Source organism: Malania oleifera, chromosome 1, assembly GCF_029873635.1.
Source record: "Malania oleifera isolate guangnan ecotype guangnan chromosome 1, ASM2987363v1, whole genome shotgun sequence".
Classification (NCBI taxonomy): Eukaryota; Viridiplantae; Streptophyta; class Magnoliopsida; order Santalales; family Ximeniaceae; genus Malania; species Malania oleifera.
In genome coordinates, this window is record NC_080417.1 from 133,660,547 (window position 1) to 133,687,347 (window position 26,801).

Consider the following 26,801-nt stretch of genomic DNA (forward strand, 5'->3'; position numbering starts at 1 on the left):
CAGATATATTCTAGACCTGAGAAAGAACTTGATTTCAGTTGGTCAACTGGCAGATGAGGTATACATTACAACATTCATTGGTGATGAATGGAAGATTTCAAAGGGTGTATTGACAATTGCACGAGGTAAGAAAAGTTGAACACTTTATCTGACCTCCAATGCTTGCACATTTATTTCAATTGCTACAGGAAATGAAGACAGCAACATCTGAAACCAACGACTCGGTCACATGAGCGAGAAAGGACTCAGGGTGATGCACTCAAATAGAAAATTGAGTGGTCTAAAGTTAGTAGAGATTGACATGTGCGATGATTGCATACTCGGGAAAGAGAAAATTTTCCATACATACACCTATACCCCAAAGAAGGAGAGACTAGAACTAGTCCACTCAAATGTATTGGGACCGATGCCTATCTCATCCATAGGTGGAAGGAATTACTTCATCACGTTCATTGACGATAATTTTTGGAAGGTATGGGTTTACTTTCTGAAACATAAGTCAGATTTCTTTGATGCTTTCAAGGTTTGGAAAGCAATGGTTAAAAATGAATCTAGTTTGAAAATCAAGAAACTGAGAACTAACAACAGTGGTGAGTATGAAGACACTAGGTTCAAGAAATTCTACTATGTGCACGGTATCAGGATGGAAAGAATTGTGCCAGGTACGCCCCAGCACAACGGTGTAGTCGAGCAGATGAATTGAACGTTGATTGAAAGAGCCAGAAACATGCATATACATTCAGGTTTACTAAAGTAGTTCTGGGTAGAAGTAGTCAACATAGCAGTATACTTGATTAACAGGGGTCCATCAGTACCATTGGACCACAGACTACTCGAAGAGGTATAGAGCTAGCGCAAAAAAGGTGAGACGTTCACATTTGAAAGTTTTTGGTTGTGTTGCAGATGTACATATCAGTGATAATGTCATAAAAAAGCTTGATCCAAAGTCCCAGAAATGTACCTTCGTTGATTACGGAGAAGATGAGCATGAGTATCACATTTGGGAAGATGAAAACAAGAAGGTGATTAGAAGTAGAGACGCGATCTTCAACGAAAAGGTGATATACAAAGACAGACACACAACAGAACCCATTGAACTAGTTCAAAGTGAATCAACCTATGTAGAGTGGATGATGTCCCAAAAGGTGTCATAAACAACAGTAAGATGCCGAGAATCCTCAGGCAGAGGAACTAGTGGAGTAGATTGCTACACTACCTCCTCTTACTCCAGCCCCAGAGCTTAGGAGATCTTCTCGGCCCCATGTACCAAATAAAATGTATATGAATTATTTATTTCTTACAGATGGAGGAAAGCTCAAATGATATGATGAAGCATGTCGGGTGGCAGATATGAGCAAGTTGGAGATTGCGATGAAGGACGAGATGAAGTCCTTTACCTCCAACAAAACGTGGGAACTAGTTAAGTTTCCTAATGGTAAGAAGGCTCTTCACAACAAGTGGACGTACATGATCAAAGAGGAGCATGATAGCTCCATGAGGTGCAATGCCCGGTTGGTTGTCAAAGGCTTCGAGCAGAAGGAAGGAATCGACTACACCGACATCTTTGCACTAGTTGTAACTATAAAGAAGTTGAAGTTGTGCTCAATTTCAGTTGGTTTTCATGCTTGAAGACAGATGTGAACACATAATTTACCTATACACTGGATGAGATGGTGCCTCCATCTCCAAGTGAGAGATTGTTGAGATTGTAGAAGGTGGAGTCGTCGACAGCCACCAACCCAGTCGTTTACTTTGAAATTGAGTTGCAGTAAATGGAGACCAGCAGCCACCTCCACCAACCTTGCCTACCATGGTTGAATTCAGCCAACTGCTTCTTGACTTCCACCCCCCATCCATGGCTATAAATGAGATGTGTGTGTGTGTGTGTGTTTGTGTATGTGGAATTGTGTGGTGTTATAGTGTGCGTGTAGAACAGAGTGTGCAGAAGGTGTGAGGACAGAGAGTGTTGTGTGTGTGAGAGAGAGAGTTGAGTAAAGAGCAGTAACCTCCTCATCCTCCTTGTATTTATTCTCTCAGTCTATAGTGAAATTCAGTGTGCTCCATGGACGTAGCTCACATTGGACCGAACCACATAAATCTGGTGTTGCATTTTGATTGTTTATATTTTGCTTATGTGTGATTATTGTTCCTAGACACCCCAACAAAGACCACTTCTTATGTTGTAAACCTAAGTTTAAGTTGTGCATATACCAATATACCTTGTATTTGAAGAGATTTTGAATTTGGATTAATATTGTATTTAGATAATATGTAATATAAAATTTGTCCAAATCCACGCAAATCTAAATTCAAGATTCAAAATCTATAATATGTAATATAAAATTTGTCCAAATCCACGCAAATCTAAATTCAAGATTCAAAATCTATACTCCCAAAAGCAATCTAGTGCTTTTGTTTTTCTCATTTAGCACTATTTTTTCTTCTTATGTCGGGGGAGTGTTCATGAGAGCTTGATATATATAGGTGATTCCTACTTGATTCAAAAGTTTAAGCCTGTTAGATTTTGGACTCAATCATGTATATAAAAATCCATCATCCACTGTATTTTTTCTTAAAAGCTTAAACCTATTAGATTTTTCTTATTTTTGATGCGTTCATAGTATCAACAATGAAGATTATTTGTACTTCAAATTAGCTTCTAATGTCCAAGATATATTAATTAATAATAAATTAATATTTGATCGAACATATATGAAAGGCTATTGAGTATACGAAGTGCAAAATCAATTAGATAATTAATAAAAGAGAAAATGGTATTAACTTTCTTTGAGATTTAATGAAAAAATAATGACCTTTTCTAAAATTTTAAAAATTTCAGAGACGAAATTTCAAAAATCTCAAGGACCGTTCTTGAGATTTATAAAAAAGACATATATTTTCATTTGTATTTTATAAAAAGATAATTTTCTTTAGAAAAAAATTGTGCCTTTTTGATAAACTTAAATTTGTAAAATTTTTAAAATTTCAAAAAAAAATTTATTTCATTTTTAACAAGCTAAAAGTGAGGTTACTGAAAATTTTAAAATTTTAAATAAAATCTTTATCTTTCTATCGGATCCGTAAATGATTTTGCTCCCTATTTTCCTCCTAAAATTTTTATTCAATAATCGGATAAGAGCCAACTCATATAAGCTTGGCCTGGACACGTGGCCTTCAAACGAGAAAAATAGGTATGCGTGTCGAGAAAAACGAGCTACACTTGTTTTTGGCCGTCCATGTAGATCTTTCTTCTTTTTTTGTTTTTGTTTTTCCTTTAATTTTTTATTTTTTAAGGTACAGTAACAGCTGAGTGCTGCGTTCGTGCATTCGCAGAATGACGGTCCGCCGTCACCGCCCCTTATAGCTTCCTCCGATCATCACCCTTTCTATCATCGAGACACCGAGTGACGGCAGCGGCGACGATTATATGGCGGAGATCAAGGCCATCGGAGTTGTGGGAAGCGGCCAAATGGGCTCCGGAATCGCCCAACTGGCCGCCGTAAACGGCGTCGATGTGTGGCTTCACGACACCGACCCCGACGCTCTCCTCAGAGCTTCCAAAGCCATCACCGGTTCCGTCCACCTTCTCGTCTCCAAAGGTCACCTCTCTCAGGTGCCCATACCGGAAGTCCCCTCTCCTCTACCCCCTACTTTTTTGAAAAAATAATTTCTATGTTCTTTCCGTCTTGTTGTTGTTGTTGGATTTTTTTTTCTCGGGAACATAACTGAGGTCATTTTGATTACCGCTGGAGACAATCGTTTGATTTTGTTATTCTTATGGGTATTTTGTTTGGAACATAATTGGGGGGAGCTTGAGCTTCAACAAGCTTTTTCTGTGTGGATCCAATTGCTATCTTGCTCACAGAGTCACAGTCACAAGCCTGATCGATCATTTTCATGCCATAATTTTGTTTTTTTTTTGTTAGGGCAGTGGGGTGTATGAGTATAAAGTCAAAAAGCATTATGTGGGTTTGTTGTAAGGACCTATTACAAGTCTACTTGATTCAATAAATTCACCAGAAACAGAGCGAAAACTCTTCAATGGTTTAATAAAACAGTGTACTTGATTGAGAAGAAATAAGAAAGAGGGTTAATATGATTTCCTTGTTTATAGAATTCAAGGAGATACTAATAACGTGCTATCAAATTCAAACCAAGCAGTCATTGGGGTTTCAACTGATTGTTATTTTCTTACAGTGATGCCAGTCATATCATTTGACTTTTACCCTGCATTTGGAGTATGGATTTTAGACTTTGAATTTGGATTTGGGTGCATTTAAACATATTTTAGGAAGTGTTTGGAAGCATGGATTTGGACTTTGGATTTGGATTTGGATGGCTTATTCAAATCCAATATAACTCCAAATCTTGTGTCTCTCTAAACAGATCAATATAATTTTATATTATATTTCATCCAAATTTAATACAAATTCAAATCTCTCCAAACATAGAGTAGAGTTATTTCAGTTCTTCAGAAAATTAAACTGTTTGAGCTCTACACTTTATCTTTCAATTCCCATTTTAACTTGCAGTGAGTGTGCCATATAAAACTCTCTAAATGTTTCAAACTTTTCATGTGGAACAAAAGGTTTAGGAAGAAACCCACACTAACTCTCTAATTTCAACAAATTGGCACACTATAATTGATCCATAACTCAGTTCTTTGGCTTGTTAAGCAATTGAGTTTCGAATGTTGTTTTCACATTTTGTTCGAATCAAACCTGGTTTGTTTACGTGGTTAAGAAAGAAGACTGCAAAAATTTTATGGTTAAATCTTCCCACAGATGTTGCATATCTAGTTTTTACTACAATGTATTGAAATTTTGGTGCATTATGTTAGAGAGAGGGAGGAAGAAGTGTAGAAGTTTGAATTAGTAAGCACAGTTCCTAATATAATTTAAACGAATGGACTGGATTTTCACAATGTAACATGTTTGGTAACATTTGCAAGAACAAAAAACAGCTGCTTATTAGAGTTTCTCTGAGATGTGCAATATTGGCACTTGCCAAATGAACACCTCAAGAATAAAAAGGCCCATTATACTGTATTTTGCCTAGCCCTCAAGTAAGAGGGGATGTCCTACTCATACCGCCATAGTATGATGGGAAAAAATTGCCAATAAATCTTCAAACAGCTACTGGGGAAGATCTCTACCATAATGCTCTTCTGAATGCAAAAACTAATAATGGAGAACAAACATTAAAAAGAAAAATAATGTTCCTGTCAATCATGGCATTTTCTGTACTTGATAATATTGATGGCTTGCATATTTTATAAATGGATGAAGTTAGATTCATTTCCTTTGAAGTTCAACTATTGACATCAGCTTTGGAGATGGTTAAAGCAGGAATTATTCTTGGGTAATGATGATGTCTCGCCTTCTCATGAAGGCAATGGTGGATTCCATCCAGCTTCATGATACATCATGTTTTGATGTGCAGAGCATAAATTAATTGTAGAAAAAGTAGAAAGTCTATGGTAGTAGAAGGCTGGATCTAACCTGATTTGGAGTAGGACTTTTTCAACCCTTATGATTTGTATTCTGGTGAGATAAGTCATTGAAGATTGAACCGTTATTTTATTGACTAGAGAGGTTAATAAAATGTCTTGATGAAAGTGAAAGTCTGAAATCATTTAATTATTGTGTTCTTGGCTGTGCATGAGCACTTCAATTTTCTTGTTTTTTTAAAATTGTTTGTCTACAAAACCTTGGCCATAATTCCTTCTCAAGGCTCATGAAAATGGATGTTATTTAACTCACGAACTGTTTCTGTTACATTAACAAATTTTTTTTTTTTTTAAATCTCCACTTACTAGATAGAAGGTGCTGCTGCCCTGGGGCGTTTACGGTGTACCTCAAATTTGGAAGAGCTTCAATCTATGGATGTCATTGTTGAAGCTATAGTGGAATCCGAGGATGCGAAGAAAAAATTGTTTTTTGAATTGGATAAGCTCACTAAAGCATCTACTGTTTTAGCCTCTAATACTAGCTCCATCTCCATTACTCGTTTAGCTTCATCAACTGGTAGGCCAGGCCAGGTAACACTTATTCTGAATGGGAAGTGTTTCAGTTATTTCACAAAATTCACTATTTATTCATTTCAATTAATATCTTCTGGATGGAACTCCAAAGAATGGGTCCATTCAATAATATATTATATATTAAAAAAAAGGGACAGCCCAGTGTAGCTCCCGCGTATGCAGGGTCCAGGGAATATTATCTTTATACTATCTGTTAGATATTGTTTTTTTTTTTTTTTGGGTGATGTCTGATATTATGCCATTTTGTTTGATAATTTGATGAACTCAATCTGTCTTGAATTCTGATGCATTATTTTTCTCTATATTTGGAAAACTTTTGCTAAGTTTTTGGATCTCCACTTTGCTAGCCCTAGAGTATAATACTTGCACCTAATTATAAGGAATAATATGAATTGCCAGCATTTTGTATGTCCTATGATAATTTTTTTCTTAGCATTTGAAACATCAACTCAGTTTCTTCAAGGTTCGAATATTGAAAATGCGAATGAAGTTATGAAAAAACAAAATTAAGTTAGAAGAAAACTGAACATACTTCAGCCATATTCCCATTGCATGTGGTGGCTATGCAAGACTGGATTTGGCTCCCGTGCTATTGTGGACCAGGAGGTGGGGGGATTTGTACCGTGTAGAGCAGAGTTGTTCTGCTCCTTCCATGTTAAACATGCCCATTGGATGATTTAATGGTTGTGGAAAAGAAAGAGATCCGTTGTCAGAATTGTATGGTTTTGTATCGATTCTACACCCAATTGATTCGAATCTTACTGGAGAGTTGGAAAACAACTTGTTGCTGATTTGATTCATTGATAGACTCCCTGAAACAAACAGCTCAATCTGTCAAATGATTCAAAATTTACTTGGACGGTTGGACCCAAGTTGTTTAAAATGCCATAAAAGAGCCTTCTTTACTGTTTTTAAAATTTTTTTACACAGTTGTCTTCTATCCCCTCTCTACATCGGCTTTGTTGTGAAAAGTAGCAGTAAATAAAATGTTGGACTTCTATTGCCATCACCAAACCATTCTTCACTTTTGAAGGAGTATCATGTTCTACCATTGAGAAGAAGGGACAGAACAGTGGTTGGCTAAGGTGGTAATGTGTTCTCAAGACTCAAAGGTTGTTTTTTTATTAGTTTTTTGAATTATTTATCAGTTTTGTTTAAGTTTTTTGTTTACTTTTTCTGATTTTTTAGTTCTTCGAGAAAGTATATGCATGAAATATGGTGTTTTTAGTTAACCAAAAATTCAGTTTTCTGTTATTTTTTCATGATTCCCTCCCTCAAACATCACAAAATTCAGTTTTTTTTTTGTTAATTTTCCTCGACTCTTTTCTGTATTTTTTAAAATTTCTTAAATAAAATATTTTTTTTTGTTACGCCCCGACCCACCACGTGGGGCCCGGGGTGCTATTTTAGTCATGTTTGTGTACCTGATACCATATTCATTATATAATAGCAGCGAAAATAAATGATATATTCTCGCAAAGTATATTACCAGAGTTCTAAACTACTTTTATGAACAAATGTCCCCAAATATCCATATTACAGACCATATTACAATACAAAACCCAACTTAGTCCGTACGATCATATTACATATCTAGGGACTTTAAACATAATTTAAATACTTTAGAGTTCCTATAAACACTCACAAAAACTAAACTGGTTATCATCCCATCCTAGAGTTCACTAAGCACGATCTCGAGATGGTCCTAAAAAATGATGTGTATATTGGAGAGACACTTTTTAGTAAGGCAGATTAAGTTAATATCAGTGGGTGATCAACGTAAGTTTTAATATATACAAAATATCATCAGTTGTTAATTAACCAAAGTTACAAAATCATTCTCAAATCATACTCTCACACACACACAATTATTTATAAGCGAAAGTTCCTGAGGATAAAAGAGATTACACGTCCGTACATATAACTCCCATTTGTTCTAATACGTTATGCAACTTGGTATGACTACATCTGATACTTATCAGGGTATTTGCCTTTCTTAGCAAGTCCTCGGGTGGAGAGCTTACTTTGCCATAAACATTTATACATTTTAAATCGCATACATGTACTCACACATTTACAGTTGAAAACTATACATTTGTTTGCTCAGTATGATTCAGTTCAATAAATAATAACACCATTTACATAAATTAACAGATATGCATAAAGTGCACTCCCTAGGCTTAAACACTATTTACTTTTCCCATGGTATGGGTCGTGCGGCCCGAAGGCTGGACTTATGCCCTAGGGGATCAGCCCAGATACAGTCAAAGTAATCATCTGCAAGTACGTGTGTAGGCATCCACAACTCAGTTGCAGGTCCGCTAGTTGTACCACTTCCTGTGCCAGTCCCCAGGAAAGGTACTTCATTCTTACGCAGGCTAAACAGTAGAGACCATCCTACATCTCTTAGTACAGTGTGGACGCACATGGTCTCAATAATAATTCCCTAACAACAGTACCGTGCTCACAATACAACTAGTCCACAGGGTTCTCAAATTATATCATGCAATTTAAGTAATAAAAATTGTAGTATAAATTCCATTTCATTTACAACCTGCCATTTAATAAAACTCGGCCCCTAATCGTTAAATAAAATCCGGCTTAAAGCCATTAAATAAAACTCGGCTCCTGACCGTCATATCAAATCCCAGAATTTTTCAAAGGTAGTTCCAATATATTTCACAAACAGTTCAATAATTTCACAACCATACCCAAATTCGGTTATACAATAAACCATATTGATTATTCACGTGCCACACAATTTCAGTATTTGAATATAGTTATTTAAACAACTAAGAAAACACAGTTTTCCCGTAGCTACGCCTGTAGGGATCCCAAAATTGCGCTTGCGGCGCTCACACGAACCCTGAATTCATAAATCTTAGTTTAATCAACTTAACCCCAGGTAAAATATTATTTTATCATTCCCCAGACCCACAAATTCTAAATAAATGATTAAACTCCCCAAAACATCAAATTTGCTTAATTCCCTAAATCTTACCCTAGCCTTGGAGTGGTGCTTGAAAAGTCCAATTCAAAAATCTACTCTACTAGACTTGTAGAGAAACATTCCTAAATCATCGTGGTGGTTTCTGATCGTTAGTTTGGCTAAAGATTGGGGAGAAATTGAAGAGAGAGTACGACGCTTCTATGACAAATCCACTCCGGTTAAAATGTCGGTGATGGAGAATGAAACTCAAGGGTATTTTTCGTTCTTCGATTAGCGCACGCTTGACCGAGAAAATCGAGGAGAGAGAGAGGGAAGGCGGAGGAAAGAGAGAGAGGCGTAGAGAGAGAGAGACCTGCTCCTTGTATTGTGAAATGGAAAATGAATCTTCCTTTGAAGATTCATTTGCTCTACTTATATATAAAATATCCTTATTATATTATATTAACATATATATATATATATATATATATAAAATTATATATCCATCATAGTATTTATTTAATTACTTTAATTTAATAATGTTTAAATAATTAATTGATTAATAATAATAATAATAATAATAATAATAATAATAATTTGTTTTTTTTTGCTTGGGTTACTACATTCTCCCATTTTAAAAAGAATTTTGTCCTCGAAATTCGCTAATCAATCTTTTTACTTAACCATTCTCACAATCCAACACCCACGCCCGCAGCATATCCTCTAGAATCTGAATGGTCCTCTCGAACTGCTCATTCATTTGCGGGTGAAACGTGGTACTGAAAGTGAGTTGAGATCCTAAGGCATCATGCAAATTCTTCCAAAACTAAGAGGTGAACCGTGGATCTTGATCTGAAACAATGAAAATCGGGTCGCCATGAAGTCATACAATTTCCTGCACATAAAGTTCTTCTAACTTATTCATAGAATAACTGACTCTGATTGGAACAAAGTGCATAATCTTCATCAGCCGATCCACTATTACCTAGATGGCATTCTATCCATGCACCACTGAAGGCAACCCCGATACAAAGTCCATCGAGATATGCTCCCACTTCCATTTAGGGATATCAAGTGGTTGAAGTGATCCCGCTGACCTCTGGTGCTTTGCTTTTACCCGTTGACATGTTAGACACTGTTCCACGAATCTGGTAATCTCCCTCTTCATGTTACTCGACCAGAAGGATTCTCGCAAATCTCTATACATCTTCGTGCTTCCCGGATGAACAGTATAAAGAGAGCGATGAGCCTCCTCCAAAATCGTCTTTTTAATCTCCGCGTCATTAGGTACACACAACCTGGTGTGAAATCTGAGAACTCCATCCTCAGAAACATTGAAGTCTGGTTGCTGTACACTCCATACTTTTTCCACAATTTTCATCAACTCCACGTCTCTCATCTGAGCGACTTTAATTTTCTCCTGTAAGGTTGGTTGAATGATCAAACTGGCCATAATCGCTTGTGGATTCCCGTCCACTAACTCTACACCCAACCTCTCAAAGTACATCTTGATCTGATGCTATACAACAACCACTAAAACTGATGCACCCACCGACTTCCGACTCATAGTATCAGCTATTACATGTTAATCTTTCAGAACACATACATGAAAGTGAAGTGGATGCCTGAAAGACCTTAAAGAGTACATATTCCCAGCATATTCATATATGACATCTGAAGTAGCAAAAGAATGAAGACCTCTCTCTTTATTGTATTTGCCTTTATTCTTTTGGGCATGTAATATTTAATATGGTTTGTAATAATGCATTTGCATGCATGATAGAGTTTAAATGCTCAAAAGGTCATAGACTGACCATAGGTAACCAAACCTGAATTTGGTCGACCGATCGCCGGATTTTTGGCCTTAATTTAAAAACCTAGGCCGTAGACTAACTCTTGGTCCCTAAGCACTTTATGAAAAATCCCTTATAACTCGAGAGTTATAAGTATATGAATAGGGGTGACTACTTATCAAAATTAGGACCTAAAATAAACTTTGAAAGGGCTCCGGTCGACTAAACCAGTCTAGTTATACTAAGCTGGGTCGACTGAACAACTTTTGGCTGAAAAGGCTTAGCCTCGGTTGGCCGAACTGTGGCAGTATAAAATGTCAGGGTCGACTGAACGGTTAAAGAAGTCTAACACTTTTTGACTTTGCACAGTCGACCGTTCATCTTTTGAACATAGTGTCCTTGGTCGACCGAATTACCACGTGTCTGACACCCCAACTGTTCGGCCGACCAAATGTGTAGTTCATTTTGGTTGCGGTCGACCGAGCATGTTGAGTAGCCGACCGAACTTGTCATAGTTGATCGAACCCACGAAGGGGTTCAAAATCACCTAATGACGATTGACCATATTCTCAGTTCAAAATCTCCACGGTCGATCGAACTTGACAATATGGTTGATCGAACCATGAATATGATCAACCGAAACTCTCAGGTTGTCATATTTTTAACTGCGGTAACTCACTTTAAATAGGGGTTAATTATTAATTAAACTTTTTAGAAATTCTCTCCGTATCCCTAACGATCTAAAATTAAGGGAATTCTATATATACCCTTCATTTGTCCATATTAGCATAGGATTAGCAATATAATTAGCAAAAATTCTCTCTGATTTGTTTTTTTGAGCCCATATTGCTTATACTTCATCTTTCCAAGCCAAAATTTTAATACTCTCTCATTTTATTCTTGCTAAATTTTTTTCAAAATAGAGAGTTATATTTTTCTTGTGCTCATTTCTTGCAAACTAATTGCAAGTTAAAGTGAGTTTGATTCTCACTTGTGCGAGTTTACATATATTGCTCTTGAAGCTTTTTATTCTCATTGTCTTGCATTGTTTGATATTTTTCTTAGAGAGTAAAGATAGAGTTTTTCTCAATATGTTTGATTGATAAATATTATTTGAGAAGAACTCTTGCTAGCTTGTGAGTCTTGACATTTTCATTGTCAGATTCGAAAGTTTGTTTGCACTATTTGATAAATAATTTTTAAGCAAGCTTGATCTCCAAATCTCGGTTGTGCTTAATATTTGAAAAATATTATTGTTGAGATTCTTACCTTGAGATTCAAAGTTCCTTTGATATTATATACTGATTATAATCTTTCTTAATTAAAGGTAGTCACTCTCACGTATACACATGTTTATATACATCTTTGGAGAATTGAAATCTTGTTAGAAATTATCTCACTTGAGCATATATTCCTATTATATATGAGTGCATATTTGGATCATAATATTGTACAAATCTGCTTGTGTTAGAAGCACCTTTCATTGTACGCAAAATTTGTATTGATCGGTTGTAATTCAGGCGTGGCTTGAGGTGGGTCTTCTCCGTCTCTTTAAGGAGAGGATGTAAAGGTTAAGGTTAGCCCTGATAATTTGACCTGATGTTGTAAACGGTGTCGCTCCACTCGTTAAGTGAGCAATAGTGGTAACCCTCAGGCTTGCGAGTTGAGGCGAGGACGTAGGCAATATTGGCCGAACTCCAATAACATTTCTTGTGCATGCTTTTAATTTTCGCAATTTAAATTTCAGCACTTGAATGTTTGTGTTTAATTGTTTGAATATTTGATTAGGTTTTTGATTATATAGAAACACACTGGGTTTGTGTAATACTGTTTGTGGAATCTGAATTGACCTAGGAAGAAGTTTTAAAATTCTAATTCACCCCCTTTTGGGGAATACACCAATTTTAACATAATGATACAGTCGTAGTCTTTTATCAATTCAAGTCATCTTCTCTGCCTTATGTTCAATTCCTTTTGGGTGAAAAAGTATTTAAAGCTCTTATGATCAGTAAAGATCATCGTATGGATAGTGCCTTCTGATCTTTAATGCAAAAACTACGACTACCAGCTCCAAGTCATGCGTAGGATAGTTCTCATACTCCTTGAGTTGGCAAGAAGCGTACGCAATCTTTCCTTACTACATTAAGACACACTCGAGTCCTTTCTGAGATGCGTCACTATAGATCACAAATCTACCCTCTATTGACGGAATGGTCAACACTGAAGCTGTAACGACCTGCTTTTTTTTTTTCACATATTTTTTTTTTATATATAAATAAATTATCATCACATCATACATCCCAGCTCAGCAGGTCACAATCCACCTGGGCCCGTGGGCACCAGGGATATAACAAAACATACAGCAGAAGCCTACGCAGCAGAAAGTATAAAATCATATACATTTCATCATAATGTGCATAACACATACCAGAGTCACTACAATTACTATTTCACAGTATATACATCTCAAAAATGAAATCTAGGGACAATCCCTCACAAAACCTAACTGTCCCTACCAAAAACTTACCTTTCCAAAGAGGGCAAACAACTGATCTAGATCAGCGGGGCTTTTCCCGCTCTCCTATCAGGGGCTCCTGAAAAATGTATAAGATTTAGGGGTGAGACACCTCTCAGTAAGGGAAATAAACTAATACCAGTGTGTGGCAACATGAGTATTTTGTGTTCTACATATACCATACATAACATATTCAATACTGTTTATCAAATATGAAAAAATATATGCATATCAACACATAGCAGAATATACTGCATTTTCATAAACATATCTCATCTCATACACTAATAATAACATAAAACAATCCTGGTAGGTTAGCTGGCTGTTGTCATGTATTACCCCCACATGACTGGGTTGTGTGGCCCGAAGGCGGGACCTGACAATGGTTGGCCGACCACTGCCAAGTCAAACAGTAGTCTGTAGGTCCGATGGGTCTACCCAGACTGGTCCGTACACCAGGGGCGATAACAGCACACTTCTTGAAAATAACCACATCGACCATCCAATCTCACACCACTCCGTACAGCGGCGTTAACACAGATATCATGATCACGAGGACCATGGACACATAGCAACGGTACCGTGCAAGTGCTAGCCTAGACCAAGCCAACCAGGTTCTGATATCATATACATATACTAAAACCGTGATACATAAATATCTCATACCATTTATTTTCACATCAATTATATCATTTCACATATATACGTGTATCATGAAAATCATCGGCCCGTACGCCGGTATTACACATTTTAACATAGCACGGCCCATACGCCGGCAAATCACATAGCATAGCCCGTACGCTGGCAAACCACATAGCACGGCTCGTACGCCGGCAAATCACATAGCACAGCCCGTACGCTGGCAAATCACATAGCACAGCCCGTACGCTGGCAAATCACATAGCACGGCCCGTACGCTGGCAAATCTCATCCACATAGCACGGCCCATACGCCGGCAAATCACATATACATATAAAAATATCTCGGCCCGTACGCCGGTTTTCCATCATAGAAATCCATATCGTCCCCATTCCAAAAAAAACAGTATTTCACAACATTTTTATACTCATGCCACACTAAACAAATTTTCTACGTATTCAACATATCATCATTTAAACAGTATTTTCCAAATATAAATTATATATATAAATATATTTATTTTTCCTGAAACCAGATGCTATATATATATACATACATTTTCTCAAAACAAAACTAGCTTAGTTTATCCCCTTACCTGATTCCTGAAAAGTCCCTAAGAAAATCTTCTCCGTACCCACAAGGTTCTCAACTCAACACCCTGAAAATGAAAACTTGCAGAATTAAAGTTTAGTATTTTCGTACGTACAACATTTTCTATAACTACCACTAAGTCAAATTCGACTTAAAAAGTCTTACCTCAACTTAGGGATGATTCCAAACGTTCCCAATCAATACCCTGGAATTGAAAATTTTCAGTATTAAAGTTCAGTATTTTTACGCGTATATCACTTTCTTCAACTGTCAAAATTCCAAATATTGAATATAAAGCCTTACCTTGGATTTAGGATGAAATCCAACTTTATTTCCTTGACGATCCACTCCGGCAGATTTGTAGAGAACTTCGCCAGGAGCGTCGTGGTGGCTTCGGTTTGTCGATCCGGCGTAAAACTAGCCCGGAATCGAAGAGAGAGAGAGTCGTAGGAGAGAGAGAGAGAGAGAGAGAGAGAGAGAGAGAGCACTTCCAAAAAAAAATATCAAAGTAAGCTTCTTGAAGAAGCTTTCCATTTCCTATATATAATAATAAACCTTAAATAAAGTAAAGCTTCTTTAAGAAGCTTTCATACTTTATATATATATATATATATATATATATACACACACACACACACACACATATATATATATATACATGCTTTAATATTTATATATATATATATATTTGTTCCTTATCATACTATTCATTTTACTTGTTAATTTAATTAATTAATTTTATTTTATTATTATTATTATTTTTTTTTTTAATTTTATTTTTTTTTCCGGTTACTACAGAAGCAGTGACTAGTCGTTGCTTCAATTCCTGAAAGCTCCGCTCGCATTCACCGGTCCACTCAAACTTCCTGTTCTTCCTCGTAAGCTGCGTCAGAGGACCTGATAGTCTTGAAAACCCCTTAACAAACCGGTGATAGTATCCTACCAGACTCAAGAACCTCATGCATATTCTTCGGTCTCGCCCAATCAGCTGCCGCCTCTATTTTGCTTGGGTTGACTAAAATTCCTTCCCTGAACACTACATGTCCTAGAAAAGCAACTTGTTCTAGGCAGAACTCGTATTTCTTAAATTTAGCATACAACTTTCCTTTTCTCAGCACCTGAAGCACTATCCTCAGATGTTCCTCGTGTTCTTCTGGGCTCTTTGAATACACCAGTATATCATCAATAAATACTATTACGAACTTGTTCAAATATTGGTGGAAGACCCTGTTCATCAGATCCATGAACACTGCAGGAGCATTTGTCAATCCAAATGGCATAACCAGGAATTCATAATGGCCATACCGAGTCCTGAATGCTGTTTTCGGAACATCTTCTGCCCTTACCTTCACCTGATGATACCCAGATCACAGATCGATCTTAGAGAAAATATGTGCGCCCTTTAGCTGATCAAACAGTTTGTCAATACAGGGTAAGTGTTACTTGTTCTTTACTGTCATCTCATTAATTTTCCTGTAGTCGATGCACATCCTCATCGACCCATCTTTCTTATTTACAAACAATATCGGCGCTCCCTAGGGTGATATGCTCGGTCTGATGAACCCCTTGTCAAGAAGTGCTTGCAAATGCTCCTTTATCTCCTTTAATTCAGTCGAAGCCATTCCATATGGAGCCTTAGATTTTGGTGCTGTCCCTGGATTTAATTCAATGGCGAACTCTGTTTCGCGATCAGGAGGCAATCCCGGTAAGTTTTCAGGAAAAACATTCGAGAACTCCCTGATCACTGGGGTATCTTCCAGCTTAAGTCCCTCCTTCAGTGTTTCTTTTACAAATGCAAGGTACCCTTGGCCACCCTCCAGAAGTAACCTCTTTGCCTAAATTGTTGAAAGGATTCGTGGTGCAAAGCGCACACATGATCCGATGAATTTATACTCCTGCTCCCCAAGAGGTCTAAACACTACCTCCTTCCTGTGGCAGTCAATGCTCGCATAGCTGGATGCTAGTCAATTCATTTCCAAAATGACGTTAAACTCATGCATGTCAAAAACAATTAAGCTAGCAAACATCATTCTCCCCTGAATCTCCACTAGGTAGTCTCTGATCATCTTACTACACACAACAACTGACCCTATCGGCGTGACCACACCTAACTCGGCATCTAACAATTGAGTCTCTATCTCGCACAATTTAACCAATCCCTGAGATACGAAAGAGTGTGTTACACCTGAGTCAAACAAAACAATAACACTATTTGACAAAATGGAAATAGTACCTGTCATCACATCGCGAACTTTCTCTGCATCTCTCGGCGTAAGCGAGTATACCCGTGCCTGGGCAGTGCCCCTCTGGTGATCACCTTGGGGTGCCTAGTTACCTTCTCGATATTGTCGCTGTGGAGGAGTGTGAGTCAACGTCGCACGATAGTCCCACGCCTTATGTTCTGACCCATCGCACTGGTAGTAGACAGCTGGTCCACTCCTGCACTCACCCCAATGCCTCTGATGGCATCTGAGACAGGTAGGACGTGATGGATTCCCTTGATGGGCTCGATATCCCATCTTCTGTCGCTGACCCGTGAAATTACCAAGCCTCCTCTATGTACCCTGGCTGGTGCTAGTCTGAAATCCCTAAGACAAGGGCCTATTCTTTTGGCTTACTGCTTTCTCACCCTCCTGGATACTAGCCTCAACTGCCATGGCCTTGTACACCAACTCAGAAAAACTCTTGAGTCAACAATGCCACCACCTGTGCACGTATTCCCTGCCTTAAACCCTTCTCAAATCTCTCCGGGCCTTCTTTGGCTTGTCCGGGATCATGTATGGAGCGAAGCGGGATAGCTCCATAAATTTGGTTGCGTATTGCTGTACGGTATAGTGTCCCTGAGTTAGATTCAGGAACTCCTCTGCCTTAGCCTCTCGGTAGCAGTAGGGAAGTACCTGTCAAAGAAAACTCCCTGAAACGGCTCTAGGTTATAGCTGCAGGTCCTAGTCACTGTTCCTCCATCAGTTTTGCCAATCTCCACCACCTCTTCGCTTCCCCTACTAATTTAAAATTGGCATACCGCACCTTCTGCTCCTCCATGCACTCCAACACATCCGGCAATTCTTCAATCTCCTGAACCCAATCTTTAGCTGCAACCGAGTTTGCTCCTTCTGCAAAAATCGGCGGATTCGTTGGGGAAATTGCTGAAAAGTGCAACCCCGACCAACCGGTGGTTGATCCTGTTCTCTAGAGTCTCTTCGGGTTTCCTTCCTAGTCTATCGCACTATACTTTGCAGCACTGTCGATTTACAATGTCCACGTGATTATCCCTTCCAGTTACAATGTCCTTTCTCCTAAAATCCATCCTAAAGATAGGATAGAAAATTGACTTAGAAATTCCACATTTATCATGGTTTTAGCAAGTATGGAATGAATAAGTAATATAACATATGAGTTGTAGTTAAAAAGAATCATTTACACAATCCTGCCACAAAATCGTCAAGGTATCGATCTCTAATCACAACTCCAGGACTACCACATACTCACCAAACCTAACATTCTTACTTAAGTTTCCAACTTCTAGTCTCTCAACCTAGAAATGAAACCATCGATGGATTTATCGTGATTTTCCTAAAATCGTCATTTCAGAAAAAACACATAAAAATCGTTAGGATTTCCGTCTCTAAGCTCCCATACTAAGACTCGCTGAACCTGCCCATTCCTATCTTTATCTTATCTCAACCTATACTCTGGTAATTATCAACTGTCAAAGTCTGCAGAACCTAACAAACCTAGGCTCTGATACCATCTGTAATGCCTTGACCCACCACGTGGGGCCTGATGTAGTGATAAAAAAAAATAATAATAATAAAAGTTAAATAAATAAATAAATCAATTAAAATAAAATTTAAATTAAAAACTTAATTAATTAATTAAATATTTATTATTAATTAAATAATATGATATTATATAATATAAATATTATATTATATATATATATTGGTCTAAAATTTGGTTATGAGCTGGCTGGACAAAGATGGATTGAAGGTAAGATAGATTTGAGTTCAAGTGGCATAGGACCTTCGATCGACCATGGGGCGTATTCTACCCTTATCGAATTCATTCTATTTAAGCGTAACGTAAAAGGCTCCTTCTCATGTTGCTTGGTTTGGAAGTTCCAAAATGTTGTCTGTGGATTTCTAACAAAGGAAAGCCCCCTTCTATTATGCCATTTGATTGATTCAAGTTCTGTGTTGCTCGCCACTCCCTGAGGCCAAGGACGGGGCTCTTCTATATATATAAACCTCTTGAAGGATAAAAATCCTTCAGAAGATATTCAGAGAGAACCCCCCCAATTCTCCGTTCACGCCTCTCCCCGTCTCCGTCTCCATCTCCGTCTCTCTCCCCCTTCATTTCTTGACGGATGTTCGGCCGATTGAGAAACATAAGGTATCGTTGGGTTCCTAGCTCCGCCACCAACATTTCTATTGGAGCAGATTTGTCGTGGGAGCGGCGTAGGCACCATTCCTGAGGTAAGACAACTTTTTTCTAATTTCTCTTTAAATCTGCCATTAAATCGACGATTAGGCACCACCACGTGGTCCTAGTCGTGATCATCGTCATTTTGGCGTGAGTAAATTTTCAATTGGGATTTTCTAGACTCCACTTCAAAGCGAGAGTGAGATTTGAGAAATTTGATAAATTTGTTATATTTGAGGGTATAATTATTTATTTGAAATTTATGGGCTTAGGAAATATTAAAATAATATTTTATTTAGGGTTAATTTGATGGAATTAGGATTCTTGATTCAGGGTCCGGGTGAGCGTCGTAGGTATTTTTCGGGAAGAAACCAGGTAAGGGAAAAAATATATATTAAATTAGATTTTTTATGATTTTAATGGAAAATGAGTTGTGTTATGTATATGTGTATATGTTTCGGTATGAGTTTAAAATGCCAACCATTTAAATTATGTTTTTCCGAGTTTATGGCTGTTTATTAGATATGTATATGCAAAAATGAATTGATGAAAGTGGAAAATATTTTCAGGATAATTATGTAAAATTGAAAGGTATTTTCAGTATATAAATGTTAAATGTTGGTTGACTTATTTTACAGGCAATGTCTGAATTTTATTGCTAAATTATGTGGCATGAGTAAATGTAAGTTTTGTACATGATATTAGAATGTGAATTATCAGGTAAATGAATGGATTAGTAGCATTCTGGGCCTACGTAGAGGGTCGGGGCATTACAAATGGTATCAGAGTAATGTCCAGCCGGAAATGTGATTAATTTCAAATCGTCTGGATATGGAAATGTTAGAGTATTAGGTTAGGAATGATTTATAACAGAGTGTAGGATTGAGTTGCGATAAGGATATGAATGAGTAGATTAAGATACCGTTAGGAATTCTGAGTTGTGTTTCGTAAGCTTGAGGACAGAAATCCCTTGATAGTCTTATGTGTTTTTCTAAGGAAGTAGCTAGTTTTTAGAAAATCATGGTAAATCTATCGATAGTGATGTTTCCGAGTAGATAAATTAGAATTTTGAATTTGAACTCGAAGGTTAGGTTAATTGATTTCAGAGGTTATGGTATCAGGGGAAACCAGCAGGTATCTCTAGGTAAAGGTGGATCAGGACGAGTGTACTCGTTGATCCCGAATGAGGCAAATAAAGTCAAGGGGGTAGATATAAATTTATGTTTAAGATAATGATGATTTTATTTAATTATTAATGATGCAAAAATTTATTTTGGAGATATATTTACTAAATTGTATGAGGTATAGTAAATCGTAAAATTATGGAAATGAAAGATTTGGTAATGAATTTCGAGGACAAAATTTTTTTTAGGAGGGGAGAATGTAGTGATTCAAAAAATAAAATAAAATAATAATAAAAAAAAATAAATAAATAAATAAATAAAAAATAAAAAATAAATTAATTAAATTGATTAAATATTTATTATTATTAATTAAATTATATAATATAATATAATATTAGATATATATATAAACCTCCTGAAGGATAAGAATCCTTCAGGAGATATTTAGCGAGAACCCCCCCCCTCCAATTCTTCGTTCACGCCTCTCTCCTTCTTCGTCTGTTTCTCCCCTTATTTCTTGATGGATGTTCGGCCGATTGGGAAACGGAAGGTACAGTTGGGTTTCTAGCTCCGCCATCAACGTTTCTACTGGAATGGATTTGTCGAGGGAGCGGTGTAAGCACTATTTCTAGGGTAAGACAACTTTTCTCTAATTTCTCAATTTCTCTTTAAATCTGCCGTTAAATCGACGATCAGACACTACCACGGGGTTCTAGTCATGATCGTCGTCATTTTGACATGAGTAAATTTTCAATTAAAATTTTCTAGACCCCACTCCAAAGCAAGAGTGGGATTTGAGAAATTTGGTAAATTAGTTATATTTAAAGGTATAATTATTTATTTGAAATTTATGAGCTTATGAAATATTAAAATAATATTTTATTTATGGTTAATTTGATAGAATTAGGATTCTTGATTCAGGGTCCGGGTGAGTGTCGCAGGTATTTTTTGGGGTCCCTGTTGGCGTAGTTCAAGAAACTAGGTAAGGGGAAAAATTTATATTAAGTTAGAATTTTTATGAATTTAATGGAAAATGAATTGTGTTATATATACGTGTATATGCTTCGGTATGGGTTTAAAATGCCAACCATGTAAATAGCAGCGGGTGCTACTTTAGTGACGTCTGTGTATCTGATACCATATTTATCATATAATAGCAGCGAAAATAAATGATACATTCTCCTAAAATATATTACCAGAGTTCTAAACTACCTTTATAAACAAATGTTCCCAAATATCCATATTACAGACCATATTACAATACGAAACTCAACTCAGTCCATACAACCATATTACATATCTAGAGACTTTAAATATAATTTAAATACATTAGAGTTCTTACAGACACTCACAAAAACTAAATTGGTTATCACCCCGCCCTGGAGTTCACTAAGCACGATCTCGAGATGGTACTGAAAAACGATTTGTATATTGGGGTGAGACACTTCTCAGTAAGGCAAATTAAATTAGTATCAATGTGTGGCCAACGTGAGTTTTAATGTATACAAAATATCATCAGTTGTTAATTAATCATAGTTATAAAATCATTCTCAAACCATACTCTCTCTCTCTCTCTCTCACACACACACACAGAGACAATTATTTATAAGCGAAAGTTCCCGAGGATAGAGGAGATTACACGCTTATACATGTAGCTCCCCTTTACTCTAATACGTTATGCAGTCTGGTATGACTACATCTGATACTTATCAGGTACTCGCCTTTCTCAGCAAGCCCTTGGGCGAAGAGTTTAGTTCACCATAAATACTTATACATATCAAATCGCATACATGTACTCACACCTTTATAGTTGAAAAATATGCATTTGTTTTCTCAGTATAATCTAGTTCAATAAATAATAACACCATTTACATAAATTAATAGATATGTATAAAAGATACTCCCTAAGACTAAACACCATTTACTTCTCCCATGGTACGGGTTGTGCAGCCTGAAGGCTGGACTTATGCCCTGAGGGATTAGCCCAGACATAGTCAAAGTAACCATCTGCAAGTTTGTCTGCAGGCATCCACAACTCAGTTGCAGGTACGCTAGCCTTACCACTTCCTGGTTCGGCCCCCAGGACAGGTATTTCATCCTTACGCAGGCTAAACGGTGGAGATCACCCTACACCTCTTAGTACAGTGTGGGCGCACATGGTCTCAATAATAATTCCCTAACAACGGTACCGTGCTCACAATACAATTGGTCCACAGGGTTTTCAAACCATATCATGCAATTTATGTAATAAAAACTATAGTATAAATCCCATTTCATTTACAACTTACCATTTAATAAAACTCGGCCCCCGACCGTTAAATAAAACCTGGCTCAAAGTTGTTAAATAAAACCCAGCCTCTGACGTCATATCAAATCCCAGAATTTTCCAAAGGCAGTTCTAGTATGTTTCACAAACAGTTAAGTAATTTCACAACCATACCTAAATTCGGTTATATAATAAAACATATCGATTATTCACCTGCCACACAATTTTAGTATTTGAATTTAATCATCTAAACAACCAAGAAAACACAATTTGAAGTTTGTAACATAAAACCTAGTTTTCCACCCTTCGTTTTATCCAAATACCATATCATATATACTAAATTTATAAAATCCACTTTGAACAGTCGGTTTTCAAAATAACCATTGAAATCATAAATATGCATATATATATATATATATAGCAGTTTAATTTGTTCAACTTTATTAAAAACTTGACTTTACTTAATCCCCTTACCTGTTTTCCCGAAACTACGCTTGTAGGGATCCCAAAATTGCACTTGCGGTGCTCACACAAACCTTGAATTCATAAATCCTAGTTTAATCAACTTAACCCTAGGTAAAATACTATTTTATCATTCCCCAGGCCCACAAATTCTAAATAAATGATTAAACTCCAAAAAACATCAAATTTGCTTAATTTCTTAAATCTTACCCTAACCTTGGAGTGGTGCCTGGAAAGCCTAGTTCAAAAATCTACTCCGCTAGACTTGTAGAAAAATGCTCCTAGATCATTGTGGTGGTTTCTGATCGTTAGTTTGGTTTAAGATTGGGGAGAAATTGAAGAGAGAGAGAGAGAGTGAGTTTACCTTATCTTAGGAGTGATGCGTACGACACTCCTATGACAAATCCACTCTGGTTAAAATTTTGGTGACGGAGAATGAAACTCAGGGGTATTTTACGTTCTTCGATCAGTACACGTTTGGCCGAGAAAATCGATGAGGGAGAGAGGGAAGGTGGAGGAGAAAGAGAGGCATAGAGAGAGAGATGCCTACTCTTTGTATTGTGAAATGGAAAATGAGTCTTCCAAAGGAAGATTCATTTGCTTTACTTATATATATAATATCCTTATTATATTATATTAATATTATAAACATATATATATATATATATAAAATTATATATCCAACATAGTATTTATTTAATTACTTTAATTTAATAATTTTTAATTAATTAATGAATAATAATAATATATTTTTTTTGCCCGGGTTACTACATTTTTATTGTTAAAGTTTTAATGCATATTACTATTTTGTTTGTTGTGCATGTGTATGTCATTGGAATCAGTTTTGGAAATTGTACCAAAATCTTTCTATTTGATTTGATTATGGGGATTCTACGACAACATAAACAAAACTAAGCCTCAAGTCCCACTAGGTGGGGTTGGCTATATGAACCATTTTTTGCCAATTTATGCGATCATGGATCATTTCTTTTGATAGATTTAGGGTTATTAAATTCTTACTCACCATTCCGAAATGTTTTAAGCCTATCCCTACTCTTACTATTGCCCCCAACAGTAACTAACTCACTCATTTCACAATTTGAATTTCAATTTGACAGAGATGGGAGCACCAACTTAATGGAACAACATTGTCCTCTCTAAAATAGATGATATTGGTGTCAAATTGTATAGAAAGATAAATGAATTTAGATGCCATTTAAACTGGAATGTTCATATAAAGTATGTTCAATTCCATGGGAAACATGGCCTTAAAAGCATGCCAATTAAATTACCCAATTCTTGGACTTCTCCTTGGTCTTAGAACACAGTTTTGACTTTTGCACCAGAGCTTTAACAGTAGAGATATAATTTCAGCCATATGTTGACTAAAACTAAAAAAAAAATATGTGCAAGGGCAGGTTTTTGGGTGGGGGTTGATGTTCGTAGATAAACTTGGATGCTTAAAAGGACATTTCATAGGAGAAAAAGAGAGTGTATGTTATATGACATAAAATAAAAACTGAATATGCATCCCCATTGTTTAGGTATGATGAAGCCCCAACAATCCAACAACTAGTCCAAACCTTTGAAGAGATTATGTTTGCAAAGCATTTGGAGGAATTCTTGCATTAGCAATCTGTTCAAAGGGTTTTCTTTTTGCTATTCACTGGTATATTTACTTGCATACTGCTGTTCTACTCTCATGTCATTGCACAGGTCGCATTCAGAAATTCAGAACTCATGTCTATAGTTATATATGCACAATCCATCAAGTTCCATTTATATATTTTCTTTGCACAGGACTATATTGGAACAACTGTCTAGCTATTTCTTTTCTTGTTATTGGCTGCCGATGCTTGTGTTTGATGGTATTAGTGAAACCTTAAGAGTGCTCTGCTTGTTTGCAACTTTCATGGCATTGGCCCAGTCTCTTATATGTTTTTGGGCTCCAAATTACCTTTTTTCAAATAATAGAACTTTGTCAATGCATGGGCACCACTAATTAAAAATTACATTGACAAAATGGTCCTTGTGTAATAGAATTTTGATTAGTAAAAGGAGGATTTTGCAGGTGATTGGGATGCATTTTATGAATCCTCCTCCCGTTATGAAACTGGTCGAGATTGTGAGAGGTGCAGACACATCAGATGAGACATTGAATGCAACGAAGGCCTTGGCAGAGAGGTAATTGAACACTGTAGATTGGAAGTTAATTGAATCTGCTGTGGAGAGGCTAACTCCATAAGTTTCCATCCACATGAATAACTTTACCTTCCTTTGGAGTTGTGAGGTCGGCTTCAAAGGGCGCTGGATTAGTCACGTGAACCGTAAAACGGATATGTGGAAACCCGGTGCGTAATCCAAAAAAAAAATAATAATATCTATTTGCATGCACGCACACGCACTGGTGTGCCCCTTTTGCTGCTGGTATACGCCCCCTCTCCCACTGTTTCAGTTTGCATTGACCAGAGTCTTTTACATTGTCTACTGTTTTTGTTCTTTTATACAAAATTTTGTTCTTGTTTCACATATTTTATTGTTACAACAGTGGCATTAAAATATATGACATGAGAAAATCACTTTGTTACATCCAAACCAATCAGAGGTCAAAGTCACAGAAACAGCTCCTTCGAATGTGGAAGTAGGCTGCATATCTCAGAGCCTTCTTGGGGCCCTTAATATGAGGTGGGAGCCTTGTGCACCGGATGTTGCATTTCGTATATTTTAGCCCTTGTTCGGAATGTCTTAAAAAATAAGTACTTATTATGAGAAGTACTTATGTTAATATGGTAGATTTTGGTTTACACTTTTGTGAGTACTTATTTCAAAAAGTACTTTTCCAAATTAGTTTTTTTTTCAAAAAGAAAAATAATTTTTTTTTTCAAATTTATTTTTCTGAAAATGTACTTATCTGAAAAAGTACTTATAATAAGTTATTTCACACTACTTTTAGAGAAGTACTTTTTCAAATAATTAATTTTTCAGAAAAGTAGTTTCAAATTATGTGGAAACAATAGTGTAAGTCTCTTTCATTTTGAAAAAATGGTGATCGCTGGATTTGCAGATTAGGCAAGACGGTGATATGCTCTCAGGATTATCCTGGTTTCATTGTGAATCGTATCCTGATGCCAATGATAAATGAAGCCTTTTTCACACTTTACACTGGTGTGGCAACAAAGGAGGACATAGATGCAGGAATGAAGCTGGGAACGAATCATCCGATGGGTCCTTTGGAGCTTGCTGATTTCATTGGGCTGGATGTTTGCTTATCGATAATGAAGGTTCTCCATGCTGGATTGGGTGACAGTAAATACGTCCCCTGCCCTCTTCTTGTGCAGTATGTCGATGCAGGTCGCCTAGGGAGAAAACGAGGTGTTGGAGTATACGACTACCGTGAAGTACCAGCAGAAGGGAATCAGTCGTCTCGAATTTGAGCCATTATATTTTGATGAAAACGATGATGATAACAAGGAATGAAGTTGGGAAAAAACTGGCCAATGGGTGTTCATGTTGCTCTAGGGGGTAGGTGATATGCTTCCTGCTACCATTGATGCAAGTCACTTATAGGGGGAAACACCGTATATGTGTGTGTATAACCACAGCACAGCAAATAAAGCAATGGACCAATTGCCTCAATTCAACACTGTTAAAGCTGTAAAGGTGCCGAAAGGTTTTGTTTTTTAATGTTATTTATTTTACGAAATTTTAAATTACTTATGGCAGAAGAAAACCGTGATTACAAAGATGCCATAAGGGATTTACAAAAAAAAAGTAGCAAAATTATCCCATACAACAAAACTAATACAAGCCTAATAAAATTCATGTCAATATCCAACTAAAACAAACTAAACAAGATCATATAAAGTAAAATAAAACAAATACAAATAAAAATAAAATACTTGCAAATGTTAATTACGTGCAAAACAAAAACTTGAAAATATAAGAGAATTAAATGATGACATTTAAAAATGAATGCTTGGAATGTTCATCTTATCCATACAAATTAGACCTCTTATT

The 26,801-nt window shown here is 36.6% G+C and overlaps 1 protein-coding gene across 1 annotated transcript; it reads left to right on the plus strand.

The window, feature by feature from the left end:
• The first annotated feature begins 3,241 nt into the window (after window positions 1-3,241).
• Window positions 3,242-26,420, plus strand: LOC131153888 (uncharacterized). Its single transcript, XM_058106341.1, has 4 exons — window positions 3,242-3,613; window positions 5,819-6,040; window positions 24,856-24,968; window positions 25,849-26,420. The coding sequence occupies exons 1-4, from the start codon at window positions 3,428-3,430 to the stop codon at window positions 26,216-26,218; spliced, it is 891 nt and encodes a 296-aa protein (XP_057962324.1). The 5' UTR covers window positions 3,242-3,427; the 3' UTR covers window positions 26,219-26,420.
• The last annotated feature ends 381 nt before the right edge of the window (window positions 26,421-26,801 follow it).